This window comes from Taeniopygia guttata, chromosome 5 (assembly GCF_048771995.1).
Source record: "Taeniopygia guttata chromosome 5, bTaeGut7.mat, whole genome shotgun sequence".
In the NCBI taxonomy this organism is placed as follows: domain Eukaryota; kingdom Metazoa; phylum Chordata; class Aves; order Passeriformes; family Estrildidae; genus Taeniopygia; species Taeniopygia guttata.
The window spans coordinates 37954752-37978950 of NC_133030.1; the positions used below are offsets into that span (position 1 = coordinate 37954752).

A 24199-nucleotide genomic window follows, 5' to 3' on the forward strand; every position below is an offset into this window, starting at 1 on the left:
GAAAGGCAAGGGGCCTGTGGGCATGTGCGAAGTGAGGCGAAGGGAAGCAAGCTTGTAACTATATTCCATTCTGGTAACTCACTAAAACTACATTACTTTATTTGTAGCTAGATCCTTGGTTTTGAAACATCAGTCTTTCCATTTAGTCATGAGGTGCTTCTTATCAAAGCTGTTTCAGTGGTTTCTTCTTGAAACTTCAGTCTGAGCGTACCCTCCCCCGTACTCAATAGCAAAGCGGTGCAGAAGGCCGTCCCCGTGCTCAGCCGGGCACAGCGCAGGCCTGTGTTTTCAATCGTCACCGCCGTTCCGGGCCGGCCGCTGCCGCGGAGCCGGGCCCGCCCCCGGCCCGGGGCTCGCCACGTGTCGCGGCGGCTGCGCAGGCGGCGGCAGGGCGGGGCGGCCGGGCCGGAGGCGCGGGAAGATGGCGGCCGGGATCCGGGAGAAGCAGACAGGTGAGCGCCCGCCCGCGGTCCCCCGCGCGGGCGGCACCGGCCCCTGCCGGCGCTCGGGCGGGAGCGGGGCCGGCCTCACGCCGCCGCCGCCGCGCCTGCCTCTGGCCCCGCGGGGCGCGCTGCGGGTGCCGCCGCGCCTCCGCCGGGAGTCCGGCCGCCCTCTCAACCCGGCTTGGGTCTCCCGGCAACGGGGTGGCGGCCCCTCTGCTGCCTTCTCCTCGCCTCTGTGGCGGCGGGACTTCGGAGCCTCGGGCCGCAGCTCTGGCAGGGGGACCCCGGCCCCATTGGGCCCCAGACTCCGGGGACGTGGCTGTAGGTGCCGCCGAGGTGTGGAAGGCGCCGCCGGGGCGGGACGCGGCCGGGCCCGGGCTGTGGGTGCTGCCTTCTGGCGCGGCCGTGGGAGCACCCCCTCCGTTTGGGGTTCTTTCTGCTCGTGGGAAGGATCGTCGGGAAATAGCGTTTAATGGTGCAAAAATAAAGCTGCTGTTGTCATGTTCATGTTAAGACAATACAGGGGCATCCAAGTGTGTACTGTCCCTCAAGAAACTGGGAATACGTTAATAACAACTAAACTATGCATGAGGACTTCTGTGAGTAAAGGGTTTGTTAGTTTAGTCCCTTCTTAAACATTGCTGAGAGTCCTTAATTGATTTTTCTCTGCCTTGATGCTGCTTTGTAAAGCCTTGGACATACTCCTAAAGCACAGGTAATGTCAGCTCCATAGTCTTCTACTTCCCTTTCTTGCTGAAGTTGTAATCAGTAGTTCAGCTGTAATCTCAACACTTTCTCCTTGACAGCTGCAGTATCTTTGGTGGTATAGAGAATTCCAGATGCATTTAGTTAGCATGAAATGTTTCAAATCATCTGGCTAAAATCTCAGTCACGGTCTCTATGGACCTTTAATATATTACTACTATGCTAATTTTTTTGGTACTACTGTACTTTTTTGTAATCTCATTCCTCTGCCATCTACCATTGATAGTGCTATTTGATGTTCTTCTGAAGTCCTTTGGTTATCGTCTCTTTGCTATCTTTCTAATAAAGCCTATTTTCTTTGAGCTTGTATTCTGTACAGCTTTATTCTCTTCTATTCTGTTTCACAGTGTTCATGGTGTGGTTTGGGTTGAAAGGTACCTTGGAGATCATCTAACTCCCTGCCTGCTATGGACAGCAACACCTTTCACTACATCAGGTTCTTTAAAGCCCTCTCCAGCGTGGCCTTGAACACTTCCAGGTATAGGGTATCCACAGCCTCTCTGTACAACCAGTTCCAGAGCCTCACAACCCTCATAGGGAAGAGTTTCAACTTTATATCTCATCTAAACCTACTGTCTCCATTTAAGGCCATTCCCCCTTGTCCTATTATTACATGCTGTTGTGAAAAGTCCCTCTCCAGGACTCTTGTAACTCCATTTAGGTACTGGAAGGCACTATAAGGTCTCCCTGGAGCCTTCTCTTCTCCAGGCTGAACAAAGCAAACTCTCTCAGCCTTTCCTCATAGGAGAGGTACTCCACTCCTCTGATCATCTTGATGTTCCTCCTCTGGACTTCAGTCTAACAGGTTCAAGTTCTTCTTATGTTGGGCCCAGATGTGGGTGTAGTACTCCAGGCAGGATCTCACCAGAGGAAAACAGAGGGGCCCCTCTCTCATCCTGCTGGCCACACTGCTTTGGATGCAGCCCAGAATACGGTTGGCTTTCTGGGCTGCAGGTGCACATTGCCAGGTCATGTCAAACTTCTCATGTACCAACACCCCCAAGTCCTCCTCAAGGTTGCTCTAAATCCATTCTCTGTCCAACCTGTATTTGTGCTTGGGAGTTCCCTGACCTAGGTGCAGGAGCTTGCACTTAGGCTTGCTGAACTTCCTGAGGGTTACACAGGCCCACCTCTCAAGCCTGTCAGGGTGCCTCTCCCTTCTCTCCAGCTTATTCAGGAGGACTTTCTTCATGGAAAGGGTTATACATTGGAATGAACTGCCCATGGAGGTGGTAGAGTTACCATCCCTGGAGATGTTCAGCTGGACATGGCACTTGGTGCTATGATCTGGTTGAAAAAGTGGTGATCAGTCAAAGGTTGGACTCACTGATCCCGGAGGTCTTTTCCAGCCTGAATGATTCTGTGATTTTTTGACCATACACAGCTTGATGTCATTGGCAGACTTGCTGCAGGTGCATTCAGTCCCACTCTCCATGTCACCAATTGTTACTTGATTATTTCAGTAAGCCTTTACAACTAAATCCATGTTGTGTTCTGTTAAAGAGGTCTTTTCCAATGAGCTAGATTCAACAACTAAAATGTACTCAGAAAAAGGTTTCTTATCGTTTAGTTATGGTCTTACCATGTATGTGCACCATCTGTTGTGACCTTTATCCTGGTTCATAACCAGGATTGGTTTCATAACAAAAGCATATAATTGTGCAAGCGCAGTAAAAACCTGATCCTTGCCCCAGAGAACATTCAGCATTAATATAAATGAAATGACAAAATGAATACAAAAAAGGAACTCGGACACTTGCTGAATGTTGCCATGATTGTCACAGCACGTTACTAGTCTGATTACTCTTTCTTAGCAGAGAGCTTATGCCAAGTTTTACTTTAAATAATAAACTCTGCAATGCAGCTGCTTCAGCTGTGGTAGTACCAAAGCACATAACGATACAGCTTTATATAAAATTGCTCATATGGCTAAAGATGTCACCAGCAGCGAGGGGCCAGAGAATCCAGGAGCAGCCTGTAATCAATTTTCAGAGCTGCTTCATGGTGTTTAAAAACGAAAAGGAAAAAGTATGAAGCAAGTGGAAGGCTGGAGTCCATCAAGACTCAGCACTCAGTGCTAGCTTGGATTTTCCCACATTTGTGTTTCACTTCTAGTAATGTCTTTTGAAAGGGCAGTACACAGGAGGAAGCAGGGCATCAGAAACACTGCCTGGCCATGCATAGATGATAATAGGACAGCCAGAGTTCACTGAGGTTGAGCTGTGCAGCATGTATCTTGAGAAAAGATAAGTGCTTCTGCTGCAACATTAGTGTTAGCAAAAATGTAAATAATAAAAAAGGTTGGATCTTTGCTAAATGGAGCTGGTCATATAATGGTGACACAGATAGACTGAGACAGCTAGGGCTGAGGTAGGCAGTGCTGCCTTTGCAGTACCTACAAATGCTTCCAGACCTCAGTGTCACTTTGGAGTCAATCATTTAGTAAATCCTATTGGAAAATTCTTCTTATCACATGAGAGAAAATGCATGCATGAATTTATGTACGGTAAATCATGCCTGACCAACCTAATAGCCTTCAGAGATAAAATGACTGGGTTTATAAGCAACTGCACAGTATTTAATTTACCTTGACTTCAGCAAAGCTTTTGACACCATGGTGTTATATCCAAGTTACGATGTCATGGACTGGATAGACGAACAACTAGCTACATTAAAAAAACTGGTTGGATGGTCAAGCTCAAAGGGTTTGTAATTAATCACACATAATTACCTAGAGGCTGGTAACAACTAGAGCACTCCATGAGTGTGTTCTGTGACCTCTCCTGTTTAAAATGTCTATCAGTCACATGGAGGGCATTGTCAGAGTGTACTCTGATTAAGTGTGCAGGTGACAGCAAACTAGGGGAATCTCTTCTATTTGAGGGCAGAGCTGCTATTAGGAGGCATCTAGATGGACAAGAGGAATGGGCCAGTGGAGATCTTATGAAATTTAATGATGACAAATTCCTGCCCTTGTAAAGGAAGAACCCCTTGCACATACAGGCAGTAATGTGGGGGGTTGCAAGACTGGAGAGCAGCTTTGTCAAAAAGACCTGCAGGGGTCCCAGTGGACCATCAGCTGAAGGGAGTCAGCAGGGTGACCAAGGTGGTCAGAGGCCCTGGTGAGGCTGTAGCACTAAGGCTTGTTCCACCTGGAGTTTTCTCCTGGTGGCTTCAGGGTGGACTCTACAGCAGCCCCCAAATACATATGGGCAGCAGTGAGAAGATGGCCCTTTGTAGTGGTGAATGGCAGTAGGGTGAAGCACAATTGGCATAAATTGTATAATATAAACAAGCTGTTCAAACTGGATGTAAGGAAAAGCTTTTTCTCCACAAGGACAGTCAGTGCCACGGGTTGCACAATGTGGTTGTGGCATCTCCATCCATGGAGAGCTGACTAGATAAAGCTCTGAGCAGCCTGGCCTAGCCTCAGAGCCAAGCCTCCTTAGGCAGGAGGCTGGACTGGAGGTCTTCCAAGATCCTCTCCAGCCTGAGATGTCTTGTGATACTGTAGATCCCAGGAACTGCACTATGTTCATTCAGCCAGAGTCAGAATTGTTTCTACTGCTCTCCATTTATGAGCTAAGTGGTATCCATCACTCTAATTTCTTCCAAGTTTTTCCTCTGCAAAACTCTGTGATGATTTTGTTATGAGATTTAAGTGAACCAGCACTATAGCACAAATCATCTTTTGCTGCTAGTCAAAGATAGGAGAACAGGACATACTGCGTTGTTTAATCAGATAAATAAGGATTCATTACATAACAAATTTATAAATTAGAGGTAGGTAAAACAATCTGCTTTGGTTTGTATGTGGAATGGAAAGTTAAATTGAAGTTCATTCATCTTCCAGAGAGTTTTCCTGCTAAGGAAAACTAAGGTATTTTTGTATCCCTTAAACCGGCAATTTCTTCATATGAGTTCTCAAAATCTTTCAAACTGTGTATTGATTTTAGTCAGGCATAAAGGTATTTTTTGTTTGGTGTGTACGGTGTTGTTCCTGTGGGGTACGGAAAGCAGACTGGGAAATAAAGCAAACTAGCTCCCACTGGATAGAATACACCTTCAAGAAGATACAGGAATTATTTTTAAGGCAAACCATGTTACAATATAGCCTGTATAGCTAAGGAGAGTTAATATTTTAGAACTTGTTTCTTTGCCGTTTGCTGTGTCCTTTGAGTCCATAAATTCTAGCAGATGTGAGCCACTTGTCAGTCAAAGCTGCATAAAAATAATGAAAACATGACTTCTTTTATTTATATTTTGTGATGGTATTCCTTTCAAATTAAATGTATAATGAAATCCTGCTAAAGTCTTCAGTCACTGTTGTTGAAGTGTAAAGAGAGTAAAGCATTCTTTGGGTTTATTTTCCAGTGGCTTTGAAACGTATGCTGAACTTCAATGTTCCTCCAGTTAAAAACAGCACAGGAGAACCAGTATGGAAGGTAAGAACTTTTGTAATGGTGTTCAGAAAAGTTCAGATTTGCAGGTTTTAACTAAATCGAGTTCATCTTTCTTTTGTTATTAACTTCTACAAAATATCTTTTCCTGTATTGTAAATACATAGAAATGAGTATCAGAACTGCTGAAAAAATACCAGAGTGAGAAAGAACTCCATTCAAATGGAAGAATTATTGATAGCTTGAAGAATCTGAGCTCAGGCTGGCTTTATTACCTTTAAAATGTAACTTGTAGGTCATGAGGAGTTTTTACTACTATGAAGCATATATTCTGTCTCTTCATCTGTTGTCTTTTTTCACTAATTCCTATTTTCTCTTCTGATTTTCCTCTTGTTTTCTCCAAAATGCAGTCAGGAAAACTCTGCAAACTTTTGTTTGACAAGATACTTTTCAGGAGGTGGAAATGGTGGTTATTTTCCCCCCTTTATCACCAAGTTTCCTCTTGTTTTTTTCTTTTATATTTATTTATTTGTATGCACAAATGGAAGTCCATGACAAACTAATGGTTTATTATAAATTGGTATATGTTTAGATGTTGAAGCACTTTTGAAGTTAGGGTAGTAGTTCCCTAAACCTGAATTCCTGTATCCACAGTATTCTACAGTATCCACTTTTTACAGCACTTTATAAGATGATGTGTATCTGTTTCAGGTTCTCATTTATGACAGATTTGGCCAAGATATCATCTCACCTTTGCTTTCAGTGAAAGAGCTGAGGGATATGGGGATCACTTTGCATCTGTAAGTACTTTTAAAAAATTGGGAATTCTTTTCTTAAAAGAACATTATTTAATATTCCCCAAAATAATTAACAAATCAATGAAATATCATTGAATAAATAACTGCTAGAATAAAAATTATACACTGACTTGTTCCTAAAATCAGATGCCATTACACAGAATCTGGGAGTGGAGAGATCGTTCCAAACACTGTTCACTAGGATTTCTTGCTCAAAACAGGCCTTCTTCAAAAATAAAAATTAATCAATAGTTCTTGCGTTGACATTTGTCTCTACAAATCCTTTTACAGTCATATATGTTGAAATTATATTTGCACAGACTGTTTCATAGGACTGTGTATGTTCTTTGCTTATCTTTTTACACATAGATTTTACTTGTCTGCTGTCAAACATCTGAAATCTTCAGGTATTATTTTAAGAGATTTCTCATGTCTTTTTCCCCAGAGTACATTTACCTAGTCCATTGTCATTCCTTAGCTGTGGTAATAGTCATGAAGAAACTTTGAACGTACGTGCATTTTTTTCCAAGTTTGTTAACTTTTGCTAAGTGAAGGCTAGAAATGGAAACAGTTCAACCTTACACATCAGCAGAAACATGAGAAAAACATGTAAGCAGCTTGTCTTCAAGCAGGAAAGGCAAGTTTAATAGAATTAAATATAGTGGTTTTTACCACATCAACTGTTCACATATGAACTTTGTGGATGCAGTATTTTAGTTTCCTCTGAATGGATAATCTGTTCTTGAACATTTGTAAAGCCTTTTCTCATCTTTGAATAAAATTTGAACACATCTGTTAATATATTCAGCCAAAAAATACACAAATGTGATTTCTTTTCTTGCTAAAATTCTAGCTAAATGTAGAAGGCTATTGTAGGAAATTTCATTTGTCTGTAAAAATAAATAATTTAACATTTTTATTTTATACATGTCAGAGAAAAAACACATTGGAGATGTCTTTTTTCTTCCTGTCAGGCTTTTGCATTCAGATCGGGATGCTATTCCAGATGTTCCAGCTGTTTACTTTGTAATGCCAACAGAAGAAAATATTGACAGAATGTGCCAGGTAACTTGTATCTGTAATGTTTCAAAAGAGCCCACAAAATAAGGTGTCTGAAGTAATCCTGCAGTCACCAGAATGTGACTGTAACTACTAGCACATATTTGTCAGAAAAATATTACCCAAAATATTATTATGCAAAATTTCAATTTCCCAGCAAGTAGAAGGGTAAACATGTCTCTCATGTGTTTCAGAGAGAGTTTGAGGAGTGAAAAGACAAGAGGCAGTGGGTACAAATATTCCATTTAACATTAGAAAAAGCTATTTTAATGAGGGTGGCCGAACACTGGAACAGATTGCCTGGAGAAATTGTGGAGTCTCCATCATTGGAGAGGTTCAGAACCTGACTGAACACTATCCTGAGCCACCTGCACCATTTGGTACTGCTTTGAGTGGGAAGACTGGGCTAGGCTAACCTCAAATTTTCACATTTCTGGTAAGGAGATGGAGGGAAGGTTGTAAGCTTTGCCAAAGTAAGGAGAAGAGCAAGGAGTATTTTTGGTCAGCAGTAAGGTGTGGAATAGCAATTGCTGCCTTTCTGCTTAAGTGTCATTTCCTGTTTTTTTGCAGTTTTGTGGTAAGTTGTCTATATCTGGATATGTAATCAAAACACCATGTGTAGAATTGTATGAACAGACAGCTAAGCACTTCTGAAGGTTTAGTTTGATTGTCAGTAACTGTAACATTAAATAGTAAAAGTATGATTTCTTCTTTTAATTAGTCAGGAATGTATTAGTACTTATTCAGGAAATTTTCCATTCTTTTAGGATCTTCGAAACCAGCTTTATGAGTCTTACTATTTAAACTTCATTTCTGCCATTTCAAGAAGTAAATTGGAAGATATTGCGAATGCTGCTATAGGTGCTAATGCAGTTACTCAAGTGGCTAAGGTAAGATAGTCCCCCAGTCCCTAATATTAGCACATTAAAGGTGTCACTGCATTCTTATTTTCAGGCATACTGGGGAAAAAAACAGAACCTACAGTTATCCCAGTAACACAGCTTAGTACTGTACTTCAGCTGTCACAAGTCAAAGTGTTGCAAGGCTTTTGGGCTAAATGATAAGAGGGGAAATACAGTGGTTTCAGAGGATTCCTGATCACATCCGCTGAATAAGTGCTTTCAGTGTATAGATGTTTCTGTATTATCTCAAAAATAAACAAAAAGAGCAGTAGGAGTGCAGTTCTCATTAGAAATAATATTTCATATGTACACACTTTTACTGAGTACTCTCCTGTACCTTTATGATTTAAAGGCATGTGTTAGGGATTTACGTTTATTTTTGTTGAATGGCTGTACCAAAACCTGTAAATTACTAAGTAATACACTTAAATACATTCACTTTTTCTCACTCCAGTTAGTACTGCTGGCATGAGGGAAAGAACCCGTTGTGAAATAAAATGAACACTACTAGTATTGTTTAAGCCTTAGGTTCTCAGCAGCAGGAAATTAGTATAGCACTGTAAACTAACTTTCTTTAATCTGTTTTTCAGTTGTGATGTCTCATTAATAGTTTATGTTATAGAGGAGTTTAATTTTTTTCCTGAATACACAGGTGTGTTACAGAATAATTAGAATTCATGAGCTGTAATGTCTTATTGTTCAGATACTGCCCTCTTTCCTCTCTCCTGCCTGAGAGCTCAGTGCTGATTATGTTGTAGTCCTTCATGTTCATAAAAAGGGAGCCTGTAATAATGAAATGTCCTCCGCGTGTTTTTTCAGTGATACTTGGCTGCTAAAACTTTGTGCACAGAAACAGTTGAACAGTCCTGGCACTTTCCAGTGCTCTAATATTTGGGATTAATCACTCAACCCTTTCACAGGCTTTTTAATTCATAAATTATATATTGTATTTTTTAATAGATACTTCTGTAAATTGTAGCAGTAAATCACGTATAGTTTATTTTTATGCTTCACTCTGAATTATTCTGACCATTATTCCTTGCTTTTTAGGTGTTCGATCAATATCTTAATTTTATTACTTTAGAAGATGATATGTTTGTATTGTGTAACCAAAACAAAGAACTTGTTTCATACCGTGGTAAGTAGAATTTTTATAAAAATTATACAGGAATGTCTGAAATTGAAATTCACTTTTGAAGTTGTAGCTAATAACCAGCAATTACTTCATTTTGCTTTGATCTGCTCACAATTCAGGATAATCTGTTCGTTATGTAAAATCATGAAAGAAGCAGTTCTTAGGTGTTAATTTCAGCATGTTTTATTACATGGTGATTGTGGTACTGAAAAATAGATACATATTTTAAAATAACAAGTGTGGTATAGACATTTATGGATAATAGCACTTTTTATAGAACAAATAATGTTGGACAGATTACATATTGTTTTCATATGTAGATAGTCACTGTGGGTGGGAAAGGGCATTCTAGACGATAAGTAATACTGATTGCTTCTGCAAACATGTGAGCCAAGCATGTCATCTTCTTCATAAAGTTTCAGAGTTGCAAGTGAAGTCAGCCTCCTGGAACTCTTTTTTTTTTTTCTTGATACTTCTGTTCAACTTGGTTTGGAACCTAGCAGGAAAAGCAAGTAAAGCAAGTGGCTGCCTTAGGTCAGTGGCCTTGGTGCTATGGCAGCTCAAGTCAGCATACATACTAGTTGTCATAATTGTCCATGTGATTTCCTTCCTCCAGTGTGCTGATTTTATGTACACCTCTGACCCATTCAGTGTGCTAAATGTACAGGGTGCTACCATTCCTGCCCATTACTCTGGATGTTACAGGGTATGTTTTCTGGCTGCTTCTGCTATTGTTTTCCTCTTTTTTACATCAGAACCAGTAATTTCAGACCTGCAGGATCTGAAATTTTTGCAGCAGCTCCTCATTGCTTTAGTGTAGTCACAAAGTCACACAGCTAATTCTTGGTGCATAGAATACTCCCTAGTGACCAGACAGAAATGAGAAGTCTCTGCATGTCTAATATTTAGCAGTAAAATTTTTCTCCTTTCTTTTCCAATATCTGATGTCAGTACCTTTCTTTAAAACTGGATCCATAATAACTGAGTTGTAGCTCACACTGGGGATTGATTCCATTGGCAGAATGAAGGGGATTTTTGTTTGAAAGGCAGATTTAATTTTTTTCACTAAAACCTGATGTTGAAGAGTTTTAATAGTAATTGTTTTGTGATGTGTTCCTGTGTATATAAAGTTACTTAATTGACTGTCATAAGATTCCTTATGCTAACAAGGAATTTGAATTAAAATAACTGAAAATGTTTTACACCCATCAGTTTCTATCTGGCTTGTTTTCCTGTCTTGGGCTGCTGAAATTTGCCAGCATGTTTAAACCAATGTAGAAGTGGGCTGTTTCCAAAAGCTCATGGAACAGAAATCTGATCTCCCACAGGGAGTGATGTGTTTTCCATTAGAGCTTGGTAGCTGATCTGTCTCCTTGTGTGAGTTCTAGATCTGACAGAGACAGGCAGTAGGAGTGCAGAGGTGAAGAAGTGAGCTTTTTTTTGCCTGTGGAGAGTAACCCTGGCAGGAGACTGCAATTTTCATAATCTACAAAAGTCAGTGTAAATCTGAGGGTACTTAAAGATGGCTGCTATTCTTGCAGCAGCCCTGTTGTGTGTGACCACAAATATATCTGAATAGGTGAACTAAGAACAAATATCACAAAACAGGTTGCTTTTCAGTCTCCTGATTCCTTGGCTGTGTGATTGCTTTTACAGAGAGGTAATGTCAGGACAAATAAGCAATATAAAATCCTTCAATTATGTGAAGGACTTTCCTAGACAAAGGGCTCAATACGTTCTCTCTGTTCAGTAATGGACAAGAAGTGATGGGTTTAAATGCAGCAAGAAGGTTTCTGATCAGATATTAGGAGCACTTTCTAACTTTAAAAATAGTGAAATATTAGATTACCTATAAATATTATGATGTTTTTATGACTGGGAAGCTCTTTGAATTGATTTAGATACAGAAATTACATGGGTTTAACTCATCTTCAGAAAGGAGGTTCAACTAGTTAATCCCTCAGGCTTCCTCTGATTCTAATTTTCTAAGACAATGTATAAGAAAGAGTAAATGAGTAATATTGGCATGAAGTTGATATTTGAGACATCCTGTTTCATGTTATTTGAGTGCTTCTTTACCATTCCTTACAATTTGGTTGAATTTTGTAATACAACAGGAAAATGTAGGAGATCTATGCTTACTTTTCTGTAATAGCTGCATTTCCCATAAGCTTGTTAGAGTGGAGAGAGAGAAACTTATGGAAAACACAGTAAAACATTTTGCCAAAAGATGCTTAATGAAGTTTCTCAAACATTGATCTAAGGAGCAGGAATATGAAGTATCTGTGTTAGTTGCTATGGTACAAGAAGAGGAATGTGTTCATAAAATGTGCATGGTAGACAAAATCAGAAGGCACTGACAGTGTGCAGATCACTGGAATGTCAGAAATGAGTACTTTAAACATATTAACAGGATGGGAAATAAATTTTAAAATCCGAGAAGGCAAGAGAGTAAAAATGAGGTTATTTCCCCCCTGTAAACCAGGAGACGATTAGTTGGAGGTAACTACAGAATGATAGCCCCAGTGAATTTCTTCAAAGCTTTGTCATTATAGAAAAATACAGATATTAGGAATGGTCTGCCTTTTTTGGTGCTGATATTTCAGAGACTTGAAACTTCTAATGCTGCTGTCAGCTGAGTCAAAACTTTAGCTTACTAAGTGTAGTTGCTGAAATATAATCCATATCTCTACAGTTCTTCCAGGAGAAAAGCTGGGGGAAAAAATCATCTTTAGAGAATGGTTATGGCTGCCCATGCATAAGTTTAGGATGGAAGGCTTATTAATGTTTAGAGCTTTGAAATTTATTTTTGAAGAAAGAGGATAAGACAATACGGTAATTATGTGAGAAATTTTTAAAGGTAAAGACAAACAAGGATAGGATTTATGGCGTGAATCCTGAGATAGTGTTTGACTTGAGATCTGTGATAAGATTTGGTTTGATATTTCCTGTTGGCTGTTATATTATTGTCACGGTTAGTTACTAAAGAGAAATGTTGCTGTATGTCTTCTGTTCTGACCTAAATGTGTGAAGGAAATCTCTCTTATCTGTCAAGTAAAATATTTCGTAACTTGGGAATTACCCCTAATTTAGAGACTGATGGTATATTTATGAGGAAAAAAAGGAGTCTCTATACAAGAGGTGGGATTTAGAAATTTTAAATATAGATAACTGCATACTATAATTAATTATTTTATACTGGTAATTCTTGAGAATTTTCCTGAAAAATGTTAGCCAAGTGGATGGCCATTTCTCTTTTATAACGTTTCTTAGTAGGTTTTTGTTTATGCAATACTAACAATCCAAAAGATACCTGTGCAGTGTGAGCAATTTAGAAATTATTGTATAGTGTTTGACCTTATACAGTAAGCAATAATTAAGTTCTGCCAGTTTTTTTCTCAGAAAAAAAAGGGGGTGGAAACTAACAGGTGTTCTGAGAGGAGCATTCCAGGATGTAATCTCTTCTGCAAGAGAAGCTGTTGACTACTAACAGCCGTCAGATAAGAAGAGGATTGCTCTCTCACTATTAAAATGGCATAAACTTATTTAACCCTATTCTTTTTTCCACACTGTTTTAGCCATTAACCGACCAGATATAACAGACACCGAAATGGAAACTATAATGGACACTATTGTTGATAGTCTCTTCTGTTTTTTTGTTACACTTGGTAAGTTTCCAAATTCTAGCATTTTCCATAATCAGTGAGATAACTAGAAGTCTGGTGAATTTATATAGAAAATTAAAAGCAGAATTAGATCTGTGACCAAAATCTCAATAATTCACAAGGTGGGATAATGATCATGCTCAAATTAACGATTTATATCAATGCAAAGTACGATAAAGGTTTGCCTTCATGGGAGTTGAGTCTTAGTCTCAGTACCAATGGGAGGAGAATACTGAAATGCAAGGGTTTACATTCACTGTTTTAAAAATATCCTAGTTTGCAATGAAGATATTAGTGCTTTGAGTTTGGATTTGTTATTCTCAAAAAATAAAATCAACCACCTAAACACCACAGAATTAGAAGAAAAAAAGTCTTCACACAAACCCTGCAAAGATCTAACTGAAATAACTTCCTAAAGGAATAGGAAGATATATTAAGTTTACTTATTTTATTGTGAGTTTCCTTGATGGTTAGCTGATACATTTTTCATAGTGATGACATTTAACTTAAGTTGTAACTAAAATTGGTCCATCTGAGATAGCTTTCCTACAAGGGGAGCTGGGGATTGGTATAGGGCAGTCTGTTCAAGAGAGATTTCATTGGACCTATTCAGTTCTTTCAAGTGTTAGTGTGGAACAAATTCATGTCTTTTCCTCAATCACTTAAAATCTGTGGGTTTGGAATTTTCATATTTGTATAGATAAGTGAGAAACAGTAGCTAAATATTTTGAACCTGAAAGCCAATGGAAAATATGCTGTTGAAAATAGCATTACCATAGATACATCGTCCTGGACATAGCACTGAATTGTAACAGATATATTGTGGTCGTATAATATTTATTATTGCGTTCAAGGGACTTCTGGCCTTTTGAAAATAACTTCTAATGCATCTGTACGAGATAGTTTGTCCCCTCCAACAGTGGATGAGCTTTCTTTCTAGTATATACTCTATTTCTCATAAATTGTTGTATGATGTATTCACTTCTGTAAAACTTTATTTAATATTTCTATATAGTCTTTTTTGTTTAATAGCTAAAGACTGAAAGAGAAAAGTTTAATGTAAGTTTATATTGAATCTCAGAATGTTAAAGTTGTTTATAAAAATAATGTACTAAGGAATCTGAAAATGACAATGCACATAGAAGTCAATGTATCTTTTACTAGGGGCTATACCTATAATCAGATGCTCAAGAGGAACTGCAGCTGAAATGGTGGCAGTGGTAAGAACTGTTTTTCTAAATACCTATCATTGCTTTACAACTTTCCAAACATCACTTTCACTTTTCTCAGTACTAGACAGAGATCTAGTGTCATTGTATCCTTTTCCTTATGAAGGAAATAAAACTGGGAAAGAGATACATCCACTTTCCTTTCAGATTTCATTTCCACAGAACCTCTGTAGAAACTGTAATGTTAGGGAATCAGATAATGAGAAACTTAAATAATTATTCCTAATCTAGATTTTATCAGGATTTTCTAAGAGGCATTATAATTAAGTTGCATCTACCCAGTTTAAAAAGTGGCTGTTGGGCCTTTGTTCCTCTGTGTGTATCAGTAAGAATTTTTTTTTTTATCTTACTGGGAAAGCTTGTAAATATAACACATTTTTAGTATAGCAAATTAAGCTGACATGGATCATAAAAGAGGGATGAAGTGACCAAACTAAATCACAATTAACAATCTCTACAGAACTCTCCTCATTAGGAGTCACTGTGGTTCATGTCTTCCATCTTCTTCACATTTTCTTTGTCAGTGAAATGGTGATACTGATTAAGCCTAAGCATGCAGTGTGCATCCACTCATATTGAGGATAATCTCACTTTTATGAAACAATTGTGTGGCAGTGTCTGCCAGCCCAATTTGCTGCTTCTGCTGTGGTTCCCTCTTGATGCTTTCTACTAGTATTTTTACTTGCATGTTTAGGGAATGGGTGCTAATTGTCTGGGAGGCGATTAGTAGACATAAAGGAAACATCTTCAGTGTAGTCCTGGACATAGATATAAATGCTGGAGGGACAAAATAGATGCAAGATTTCTTTATTTCCTATATGCACTGAACCTAGTCTTCCTGCATTTAAGACATTTATATGCTACAAAAATAATAAATCTTTTCATGTTGATTATGTAAAGAGGTTAGGAAACCATTAGTTTGTTAAAAGTGTTTTTTTTTTCCCGTCCTCAGAAACTGGATAAGAAGCTTAGAGAGAATCTAAGAGATGCCAGAAACAGTCTTTTTACAGGTGACACACTCGGAGCTGGACAGTTCAGGTATTGTGTTAATAATTTTATTTTTAGTATTTGAGTTGTCTGGGTAAGTTACCACTGTACTGAAAACTGTGTTTACAAAATTTTGGTTCAAATTCTATATTAAAAGAATTTACATACTTTCAAGGGAGTTTTCCAATTCCACAGCATAACCCATTTAAAAACTTTCGTAACTATTAAGTGCATGGTCCTAGGACAGTAAGTCAGAAATTATGTTATGAACCAGTTAATCTTGTTCAGCCCCTAAACCCAGCAAGAGCCAAACTTCTGCAAATACACTCTGTTTACAGGACTGTTAAATGCAGTTGGATGTCTGAACATAGCTCTGAGCAATTTTTAGTCCTTTAGAAGAAAGAAAAACCCATTTTCTTGCTTGTGAACGCTATTGCCAGTTTAGTTATATCAAAAGCAAGTCAGCTGATCCCTATCTTGATCAGAGGATACTGCTTGAGGACTACCACCTGGAAAATTAGGGTCTGTTAAGTCATGACCATTTGAATCCTTTGTGGATGCTTGTGAGCATCTGAGGATGTGTTCTCAGTAGCATCCCTGTATACTGTTGCCTCCAGAATACAGGGATTAGTAGCTGAATACTCCACAGGCTGCCATAGGAAGGTGTGTTATGAGAGCTTATACTGTACATGAAAAGGAGGAGCTGTATTGTCAAGACCATTGCTGAAGGAAACTTACATTCTGCTATCTGGGTATAAAACAGTCATCATACGTCTATCTCAAATTAAGATCAGAGCTTGGAGCTTAGATAAAAGGCACAAAAACATCAGTTGGTAAAATGAATGAGCATGAAAAGAGAAAGAATAGTTGTGAAAAAGCAGTTTCTTCATTTTCATGGGAACTGAATTGTAAGCACTGCTTTTCCTTCTGAGGCATGGCTTGTTTTCATTATAGTGTAGCATCATTGCCCTCAAAATTAAAATGCAAGGTAAAGGAAACATAGGAAACTTTAACCAGTTGAATGGTCTCAGACCTTTAGTTTAGTTTTTCAGAATCAGGTGACTAAGGCTCTTGAGATTATATATTTAAGTGAATATACTTACTGCAAGGGAATCTAGAGCATGGAATTTAAATGCTTTTTCTCTGTTCAAATGCATTTCAACTGCATTTTTGTAGGGATAATGTGCTTTAGAGAAATGGTTGTTATCATGTTCTGTCAGCTCACAGTCTTCCTATCTTCACTTTAAATTTTCCATGTAGCCATAGCCCAAGACCTTTAGGCATGACTGCATTTTTTACCACAAAATTGGGTACCAGTGGAATTACCACAGTAATTCCAGAGTCTTTCAGAAGTTCATAATTTATTTTGTATGGACTTTATATAAAAGCAAAGAGAAAAATTAAATCACTTGGAAGTGATATTTTATATTTGAGGATTGTAAATGGGGATTAAGGTCAAATACTCCCCTCTGAAGCAGTTTTTTGGAACTCAAATGTGTATCCACACAAAGATGTATTAGTTAATACTTGAAAAGTTAGTTGCTATTCAGTGTTTCAACTTCTGCTCCCTATTTGTATATTGGTAATTTCACTTGGTATAAAATAATATTTTTATCATTACTAGGCTTTGATTCATTGAACTTATCATAGTGATCAGCCCCAGTTATCAGGAAGGCTGGATGGGCTCAGCAGGGGGCAGTTTTGCTTTTATCTTGAAATAGATAGATAAGGTGGCTGTTACCACTCAGGATGTTACTGGGGTGCTTTAACCATGTTTAAAGAAGTACTAACACAGTATCATCTTTTCAGCTTCCAAAGGCCCTTATTAGTCCTTGTTGACAGAAACATAGATTTAGCAACTCCTCTACATCATACTTGGACATACCAAGCTTTAGTGCATGATGTTCTGGTAAGGATAAATCTGATTTTGTTACCAAAACTATTTTTTACTCAGTCTGTTGTTAAAACTTATTATCAGATTCTCTCTTAATACAAAATCTGTTTTTTCTGTTTTATTTGGAAGTTGTTTTAATAAAGAACAACTTGGAAGATTTTCTCTAGAAGGTTTATTTAGCAATAATTTCTAAAATATTTTAAAAGTTGAAATCTTGGTATCATCAGAAGATTGCTAATTCACCAATCCTGGCTTTTTTTTCCAGTAGCCCATGATCTGCATGTTATGTAATATCCAGACTCCATTAAGTGCAATTCAGTTTTGAAAAAGAAATGCTTTTTATGTGTTTATAAACCAGTTTTGGTTTTAGTTTGAACTTCTAAAAATATTTTTCCTGTTTTTCTCCACAAGGTGGTGTAGGTGTTCAGTGCAGAGTGGTATACAGTCCTACTGTAAGGAGTCTAAACCAGACTTTTAATTTTTTTTTTAAATTTAGATAACCTTAAGCTTCCTTTATTACCTCAAGTTTATTTTATAAAACTAATAGTAGAAATGCACTTGAATGATAGCTCATTCTGTTTACTTCAGATTTGTGGATTTTGTGTATAAATGTGGAGTAAATAATTTTAAAAAAAAGGAGTAAGAGTAGTAGTTATCTGGAGGTTTTTTTATATGCTGAGAGTTATTTGTGGAAATAATTTCAATATCTAGCTTTGAGAATTATTTTGGATTTATTTATTGAGACTGTTAGAGGCATACATGAAATATGCACATGCACATACGTACTGATATGCAAAGTTGGTGGTGGACTGTATAGCCATCCATAGTGCCCAGAAACTTGTGTTGCTACGATGTAAATATTTCAGCACTAATATAATGTTTTAGGGCGCTTGTAAATTTTATTTTATGTAATTAATTCATTATCACAAGTCCTCTCCTCTTAAACTTAAGGGTGCTTTCTGCAAATAACAATTTTTGGCCTAGTTTCTTTAGGAAAGGGGTACCTGAAAAAAACACAGTTTCCACTGAGTTTTCTCCAGTAGCTGTTGAACAGGCTAGAGACTTTCAGGTAGAAGTAGTGAATTTCTACAGGTTTCTTTTTAAAGTAGTGTTGGGTGGCCTCAAGCATGAGTTGAGATAGGACTTCAGTTCATCAAGATACAGAGTGATCAAAGATGTACTGGAAGCTGAGTACAATTAGTGCTACAAATCTGGTGGGGTATTGGAATAACACTGGAAGATTTACTCAAGGATACTGGCTCTCTACTGCATCAGGCTTCTGTAGTTTCTCTGGACCAACCTGTTAAATGTTGCAGCTTAAAAGTACATAGATCAGGAATTTTTATAGTGAAATTGGAACCAAGTGGTCTGTGGTTCCACAACAAGGGCAAATGTTTAATTTCAAAAGTAGTCAAGTTATTCACCTTAAAGGCAAGCTTGCCAAACTCTTCACATACTGAGCGTAACATTTCATGAAATAACTGCAGTAGTCTTTTAAGGGACCATAAATTCGAACCATGAAATTGTTACCAAGATGTTGATTATGTAAACTATACTTTCAAACAAACTGGGTTTTGTTTAAGGTCTCAGTTACAATAGTCCAGGAATGCTGTGCAGTGTTGAACTACCCAGGCACAAAGTTGAGTGCTGCATCTGTTGAGATTATAACCATGCTGTTTCTACACATAAACATGCTTACATGAGGAGATTTCTATTTATGAATAAAAAACCTTTCATCAGAAAGGATACAGAAAAATGTGAGGCAAGGTTAGAAAGCCTTATAGGACAAAATGGGGAGTTGAAAGGAAGAGCACTAATCAAGAAGAATTATTTTAGGAAAACCTGGAAATGCTAAAACTAACTTGAAAACACAGGTCACTGGTGAGTTAAAAGTATCCAAAATGTAGATCTCCATTAAAAATTACAGCTAAATATGCAATCAGATTAATTTTTCTTCTGTTCAAGTTTTTATCAAATAATGTGTACTTGAAATATACTATTTTTTTTGCTGAAATATTAAACACCTCTGTAAGATGAGGTTTGTGCTCATCAAGTGTATGTGTTTCCTTTGAGTAGCTACTTGGTTATGTTTCTGTTTTGGCATGGATCATTTGTAGTATTTAAGTCCCTGCCAAGGGATAACTAGAAACATTTTAAAACTTTGACAGTTTCACTCATAGTGATCCATTTCTGTATACTTTAATGAAAATAATAAAGTGATGTTTTATTTCTGGAAAAAATATATATTCTAAAAGGTTCACAACAGTTTCTTTGTAGTTGAAGATTTCACTCTATCATTATTTGTCAAGCAAAGAGCACCTTTGAAGCTTTAAATGTCCTTGAAAAGAGCTAGGACAAAGTCAGCAAGTTACTTGTTAATACTCTTTGTTGAAAACCAGAGAGAATAGGTAAGCTGCAGAAAATACAGGGCAGTCTTTAGCAGTGGGGGAAAGAATGAGAAGACCCACAGGGAGCAGTGTGGTGATGTGAGCATAATTTTGTCCTCTAGCAAAGCAATGTACTTTCAATGTTCATGCATCTGTGGAAGACAAAAAACTATATGGAAGAATAGCAGCTTTGTTGCCAAGTTTTGTTTTATCATGCATTCACTGTTTTACTAGTGCTCAAAAAATTAGGGAAAGAGCTGTGAAGGTGTGGCTAAATAGTTCTCATAGTGAATAATCCTGTTGCTGATGTCATCAGCTTCTTGGCAGCTTTGATACATATGTTGTAGTTATGTAAGTGAACATACTTAGAAACACTTTTTGTCTGCAACATAGAAACTTTTCTACTTCAAAGTTTTGGGGAGTTGCTAGAGCACAGTCCTTGCTAAATAACTTATTTTCTGTGCAGAAAAGTGTTCAAAGTTCAGTGTCAGAAGAGTGCTTGCATATGAGATAATCAAATGTCTTTGCATAACATTCAGTGACTTGTTTAGTATTAAACTGATTACAGTTCAGTAACTATGAGTAATTTTGGAGTCCTTATATTGCTGTTATTATCTAGTTAACTAGTAAACTGTTTCCTGTCTTCTTAAGAAGTTCTAAGAAATAGCTTTGTTAGTATTTCTTTAGAAAATACTCTAGAAAGTATTTTGTTGAGTATAAAAGACTGAATAAACAATTAAACTGTCAAATATTTACATAAGATTCTTCTTTATTTTAGGATTTCCATTTGAATAGGGTTAACTTGGAAGAATCAGTTGGAACAGAAAGTACTCCAGCAGGCGCTAGACCTAAGAAAAAAAATAAGAAGTCCTATGATTTAACTATATCTGATAAATTCTGGCAAAAGCATAAGGGCAGGTAAGCCGTAAAGGTATGCAGTTTATATTCATTTAGTCAGTATAAATTCTAAGTATTCTTCATGTATGGCAGTTCTGTTTTAAGCTTATTTGAAAATATTTTCTAGCTTGGGGGCTTTTTTTTTTTAAGGTGTATTGGGTCTAGCTGAGATGAAGTTCATTTCCCCATAGCAGTCCTCACAGTGCTGTGCTTTGCAGTGGCAGCTAGAAAGGTGTTGTTGATAGTGCACCAGTGTTTTGGCTACTGCTGAGCAGCGTTCCCACAGCATCAGTGCTGTCTCCCCAGCATTCCCCCTCACCAACAGGCTAAGGGTGGGCAAAATCTTGGGAGGGGGCATAGCCAGGACAGCTCACCCAAACTGACCAAAGAGATACTCCATACCTTTCCATACCATACCATTCCATTCCATTCCACTGTTCAGCAATAAAAGCTAGGAGAAGGGAGAAGTGTGCAGCATTCAGTGGATTTTTTAAAAATGTTTTTCTCTGGAGCAACTGCTCTGCCTACTGAAGCCCTACTTTCTGGGAAATGGCCGGACATCATCTGTTTGTGGGAAGCAGAGAATAAAACCTGTCATTTTCCTTTGTTTTCACATATAAGCTTTCCTTTTTTCAACTGCCTGTATCTTGACCCGTGATTCTGGGGGTTTTTCTACCTCGCTTTCTCCCCACCCAGTCTTGCTGAGTAGAGGAGTGATAGTCACTTGGTGAGCAACGGGCATGCAACCAGGGTCAAACTGCTGCATAAGGAATGATCATTGCCAGCATCCATTGTCCATGATAACTGTCTGTTAGGTCTTTGTTACAGAGCTCAAAATTGTTCTTACCAAAATTACATTCAGTTATTGAAAATAGTGGATATATCTTCTAGTAAACCTACATTATGTCAAGATGTCATTATTTTTCAGTGATTTGATTCTTCTGCATGATTTGTGTATTGTTATTTCCAAAAAGGTTTCTATTGTCTGGTTCTAGTATTTCAGTTTGTTGATTTAACTGAGCTTAATGCAGACTATTGCATTAGTCCTTTTCCAGAGGTGGCAGAGTCTGTTCAGCAAGAACTGGAATCTTACAGAGCCCAAGAAGATGAAGTCAAAAGACTTAAAAGTATCATGGTAAGTTTTATCACCTGTGTGTGTTTCATGTAAAACATAATAGGGCTTGTAGAGATGCCTAGCCCACCCTGTCATCCCACAGACAAAAATTTTTATTGTATGCAGAATTTTAGGCAGGATACAATCTTAAAAGTAGGACTAGAAGTACCATATTTCATGAGAAGTTTCAATTTATTGTTCTTTTGTGTTGCAATTATGTAACTTCCATACTAACCAAAAAATACAATCCAGACATTAATACCATTATGAGAAAATAGATTCTAAATGTACTGATTTTATGTACGTGTATGATATTTGTATTTATTATGACTATTTTTATTCCTCTTTTCAAACTCTTCCTCAAAACCCAGGGCATTGAAGGGGAGGATGAAGGAGCAATAAGTATGCTTTCAGATAATACAGCTAAGCTAACTTCAGCTGTCAGGTAAGTAGTCAATAATGCATTGTTGTTGTTTAATTATCTGTGAACCATTTCTAATTTTTTCTGTTATTGTGATTTTAGTATTCTTTGAAATAAATATCTTTAAATGGAGACTGTTCAGATTTATAATATAGTCTAAATGCTTTATAATTCTGATAAAGTTAAATGCAGTGTCCTAAACCAGTGCTTGCATATGTAACTTCTACAATGTGTTTGACTTTGGAGTCTTTCCTCAGGAAAGACAAGTAATCTAAGTGCATCATAGATTTGCTTGCACTTTTCTACCAAAATCCCCAACCTCTGCATTCTTTTGTAAAAAAAAGGTAATGAAATCCCCTTCTTCAGGTATGGTTATGAGAATCAGTACATCTGTGCATTGTCTTTTTTAGTTCCAACCTATTCTGTAATTTTAGGGTTTACTAGCTTTCAAAGATCCTTTCCAACCCAGACTGTTCCATAATTCTATAAATATTTTAGTACCTACTGTATACAGTGCACAATTCAACTAACAGTGCAAATCAGCAGGTTATTTTGTATTTAATCTCTTCAGCTCTCTTCCAGAACTTCTGGAAAAGAAGAGGCTCATTGATCTTCATACGAATGTTGCAACAGCCGTTTTGGAGCACATAAAGGTACAATTGCTCTCTAACTTGAGTTTTCTGTCAGTAACTTAAGTCTTTAACTTAAGGAATATATTTAAGGCATTGAACATAAGAAAATTATCCTTCTCCATGTGCTACTTTTTCATAATTCACTGTGTAGCATTACTTAGTGTTGAAGGGTGAGAAAGAATGAATTTTGAATGCCTCTGCATGGGAAGCAAAGAACACCAGCTTTTTTCTTATCAGAATTTGCTAGTATATTCTCATTTTTTTAATGGTGGCCACAACTGTTATTGTGGGTTGAAATCTTTCAAAAATAGGTTTATGATGGAAGTGTTTTGTTTATTTTTAAGATGCATCATGGCAATTCATTACTTCAGTCTAAGTAATGTTCTGTATGTGTTTGTCAGAAGGGCACCATTGACTTCTCATACCCAGAGATGTGGCAGTAATGATGCAAGTTACTGAAGTCATCTTTCCAGCAGGGTCTATGTTAGATGTTTTCTCAGCATGAAAACAGAAATTGTAGATGACACTTTCAGAAACACTGAAATTCTTTTCAGTTTTTGAAGGTGTTTAAAAGACCAAGTCTCTCAAGAAAACCACATCAAATCTCTCAAGAAAATCGGTAATTAGAGAGTTTTACCATGTTTTGAATCTGCCTTTAACATTTGTAAATAATGTAAGATCTGCCCTCACTTATTGTTATTGAATTTTTTAAGTAGTCCATATGAACAAAGGATTAATTCTGCAATTAAATTAATAAATTAATTTTACATATTTATAAAATTGGAGAAGAAGTAGTAAGTGTCTGTGCTTAGCTCATTACTGTAGGAGCTAGTATATGGGCTTTTACACTATTAGGTATGTCAAGTTTCATATATGACAATTTAAAAGCAGTACTTTGATACCACTGAAAAGAATTGAAGTCAACAATATTAATATTTTGATGCCCTGGCTATAAATTAATTTTTCCAGGAAAGATACTGGCATGATAATGGCAGGCCTAGACCAGTAGTATTCTATATATGATTTGTTGGTTGGAAAACAAGTTTCAGAGCAAGATGTAAAACGGCAGTAACATCAGTTTGGCTTTCCAGTATCCTGTTGGCAATGAGCTGGAGTCAGATGCATTAAATGATAGCAACACACTTGATTACCTAGAGGTGGAAGGAATTGCCTTATCTGGGCACTCAGCAAGCCCTTGGCTTGCTGCTCTGATAGGGAGCCTGCTATTAACGAGTGCCCTAGGAGTGGTGGTCCATTCCTCCATGATTCTTAATTCTGGTACTGCAAAGTACTCAGGCTCTTTACCTTCTTACTGTATAAGAAAAGAAAATTGTGAGACAAATGGCCATGCAGTTTCTTCAATATATTGATAATGTACATCTCCATCATCTTTTCTTTTGATATAGAAAGCATCAGTTTGTCTCCAGATATTTAGGAAATTGTGTTAAACTAATATAGACCAATATGTTTTT

The 24199-nt window shown here is 37.6% G+C and overlaps 1 protein-coding gene across 1 annotated transcript in view; it reads left to right on the forward strand.

The window, feature by feature from the left end:
* Window positions 1–301: 301 nt before the first annotated feature.
* The window catches only part of SCFD1 (sec1 family domain containing 1), a 49407-nt gene continuing 25509 nt past the window's right edge, over window positions 302–24199 (forward strand). The window contains exons 1-14 of the mRNA XM_030274577.4: window positions 302–452; window positions 5583–5653; window positions 6320–6408; window positions 7380–7470; window positions 8232–8354; window positions 9417–9504; window positions 13080–13169; window positions 14331–14386; window positions 15348–15433; window positions 17192–17291; window positions 20442–20581; window positions 21605–21695; window positions 22046–22119; window positions 22667–22748. Of these exons, the coding sequence (XP_030130437.4) occupies window positions 422–452; window positions 5583–5653; window positions 6320–6408; window positions 7380–7470; window positions 8232–8354; window positions 9417–9504; window positions 13080–13169; window positions 14331–14386; window positions 15348–15433; window positions 17192–17291; window positions 20442–20581; window positions 21605–21695; window positions 22046–22119; window positions 22667–22748 (1212 nt within the window). The 5' untranslated portion in view covers window positions 302–421. The remainder of the gene's footprint in view (window positions 453–5582; window positions 5654–6319; window positions 6409–7379; window positions 7471–8231; window positions 8355–9416; window positions 9505–13079; window positions 13170–14330; window positions 14387–15347; window positions 15434–17191; window positions 17292–20441; window positions 20582–21604; window positions 21696–22045; window positions 22120–22666; window positions 22749–24199) is intronic.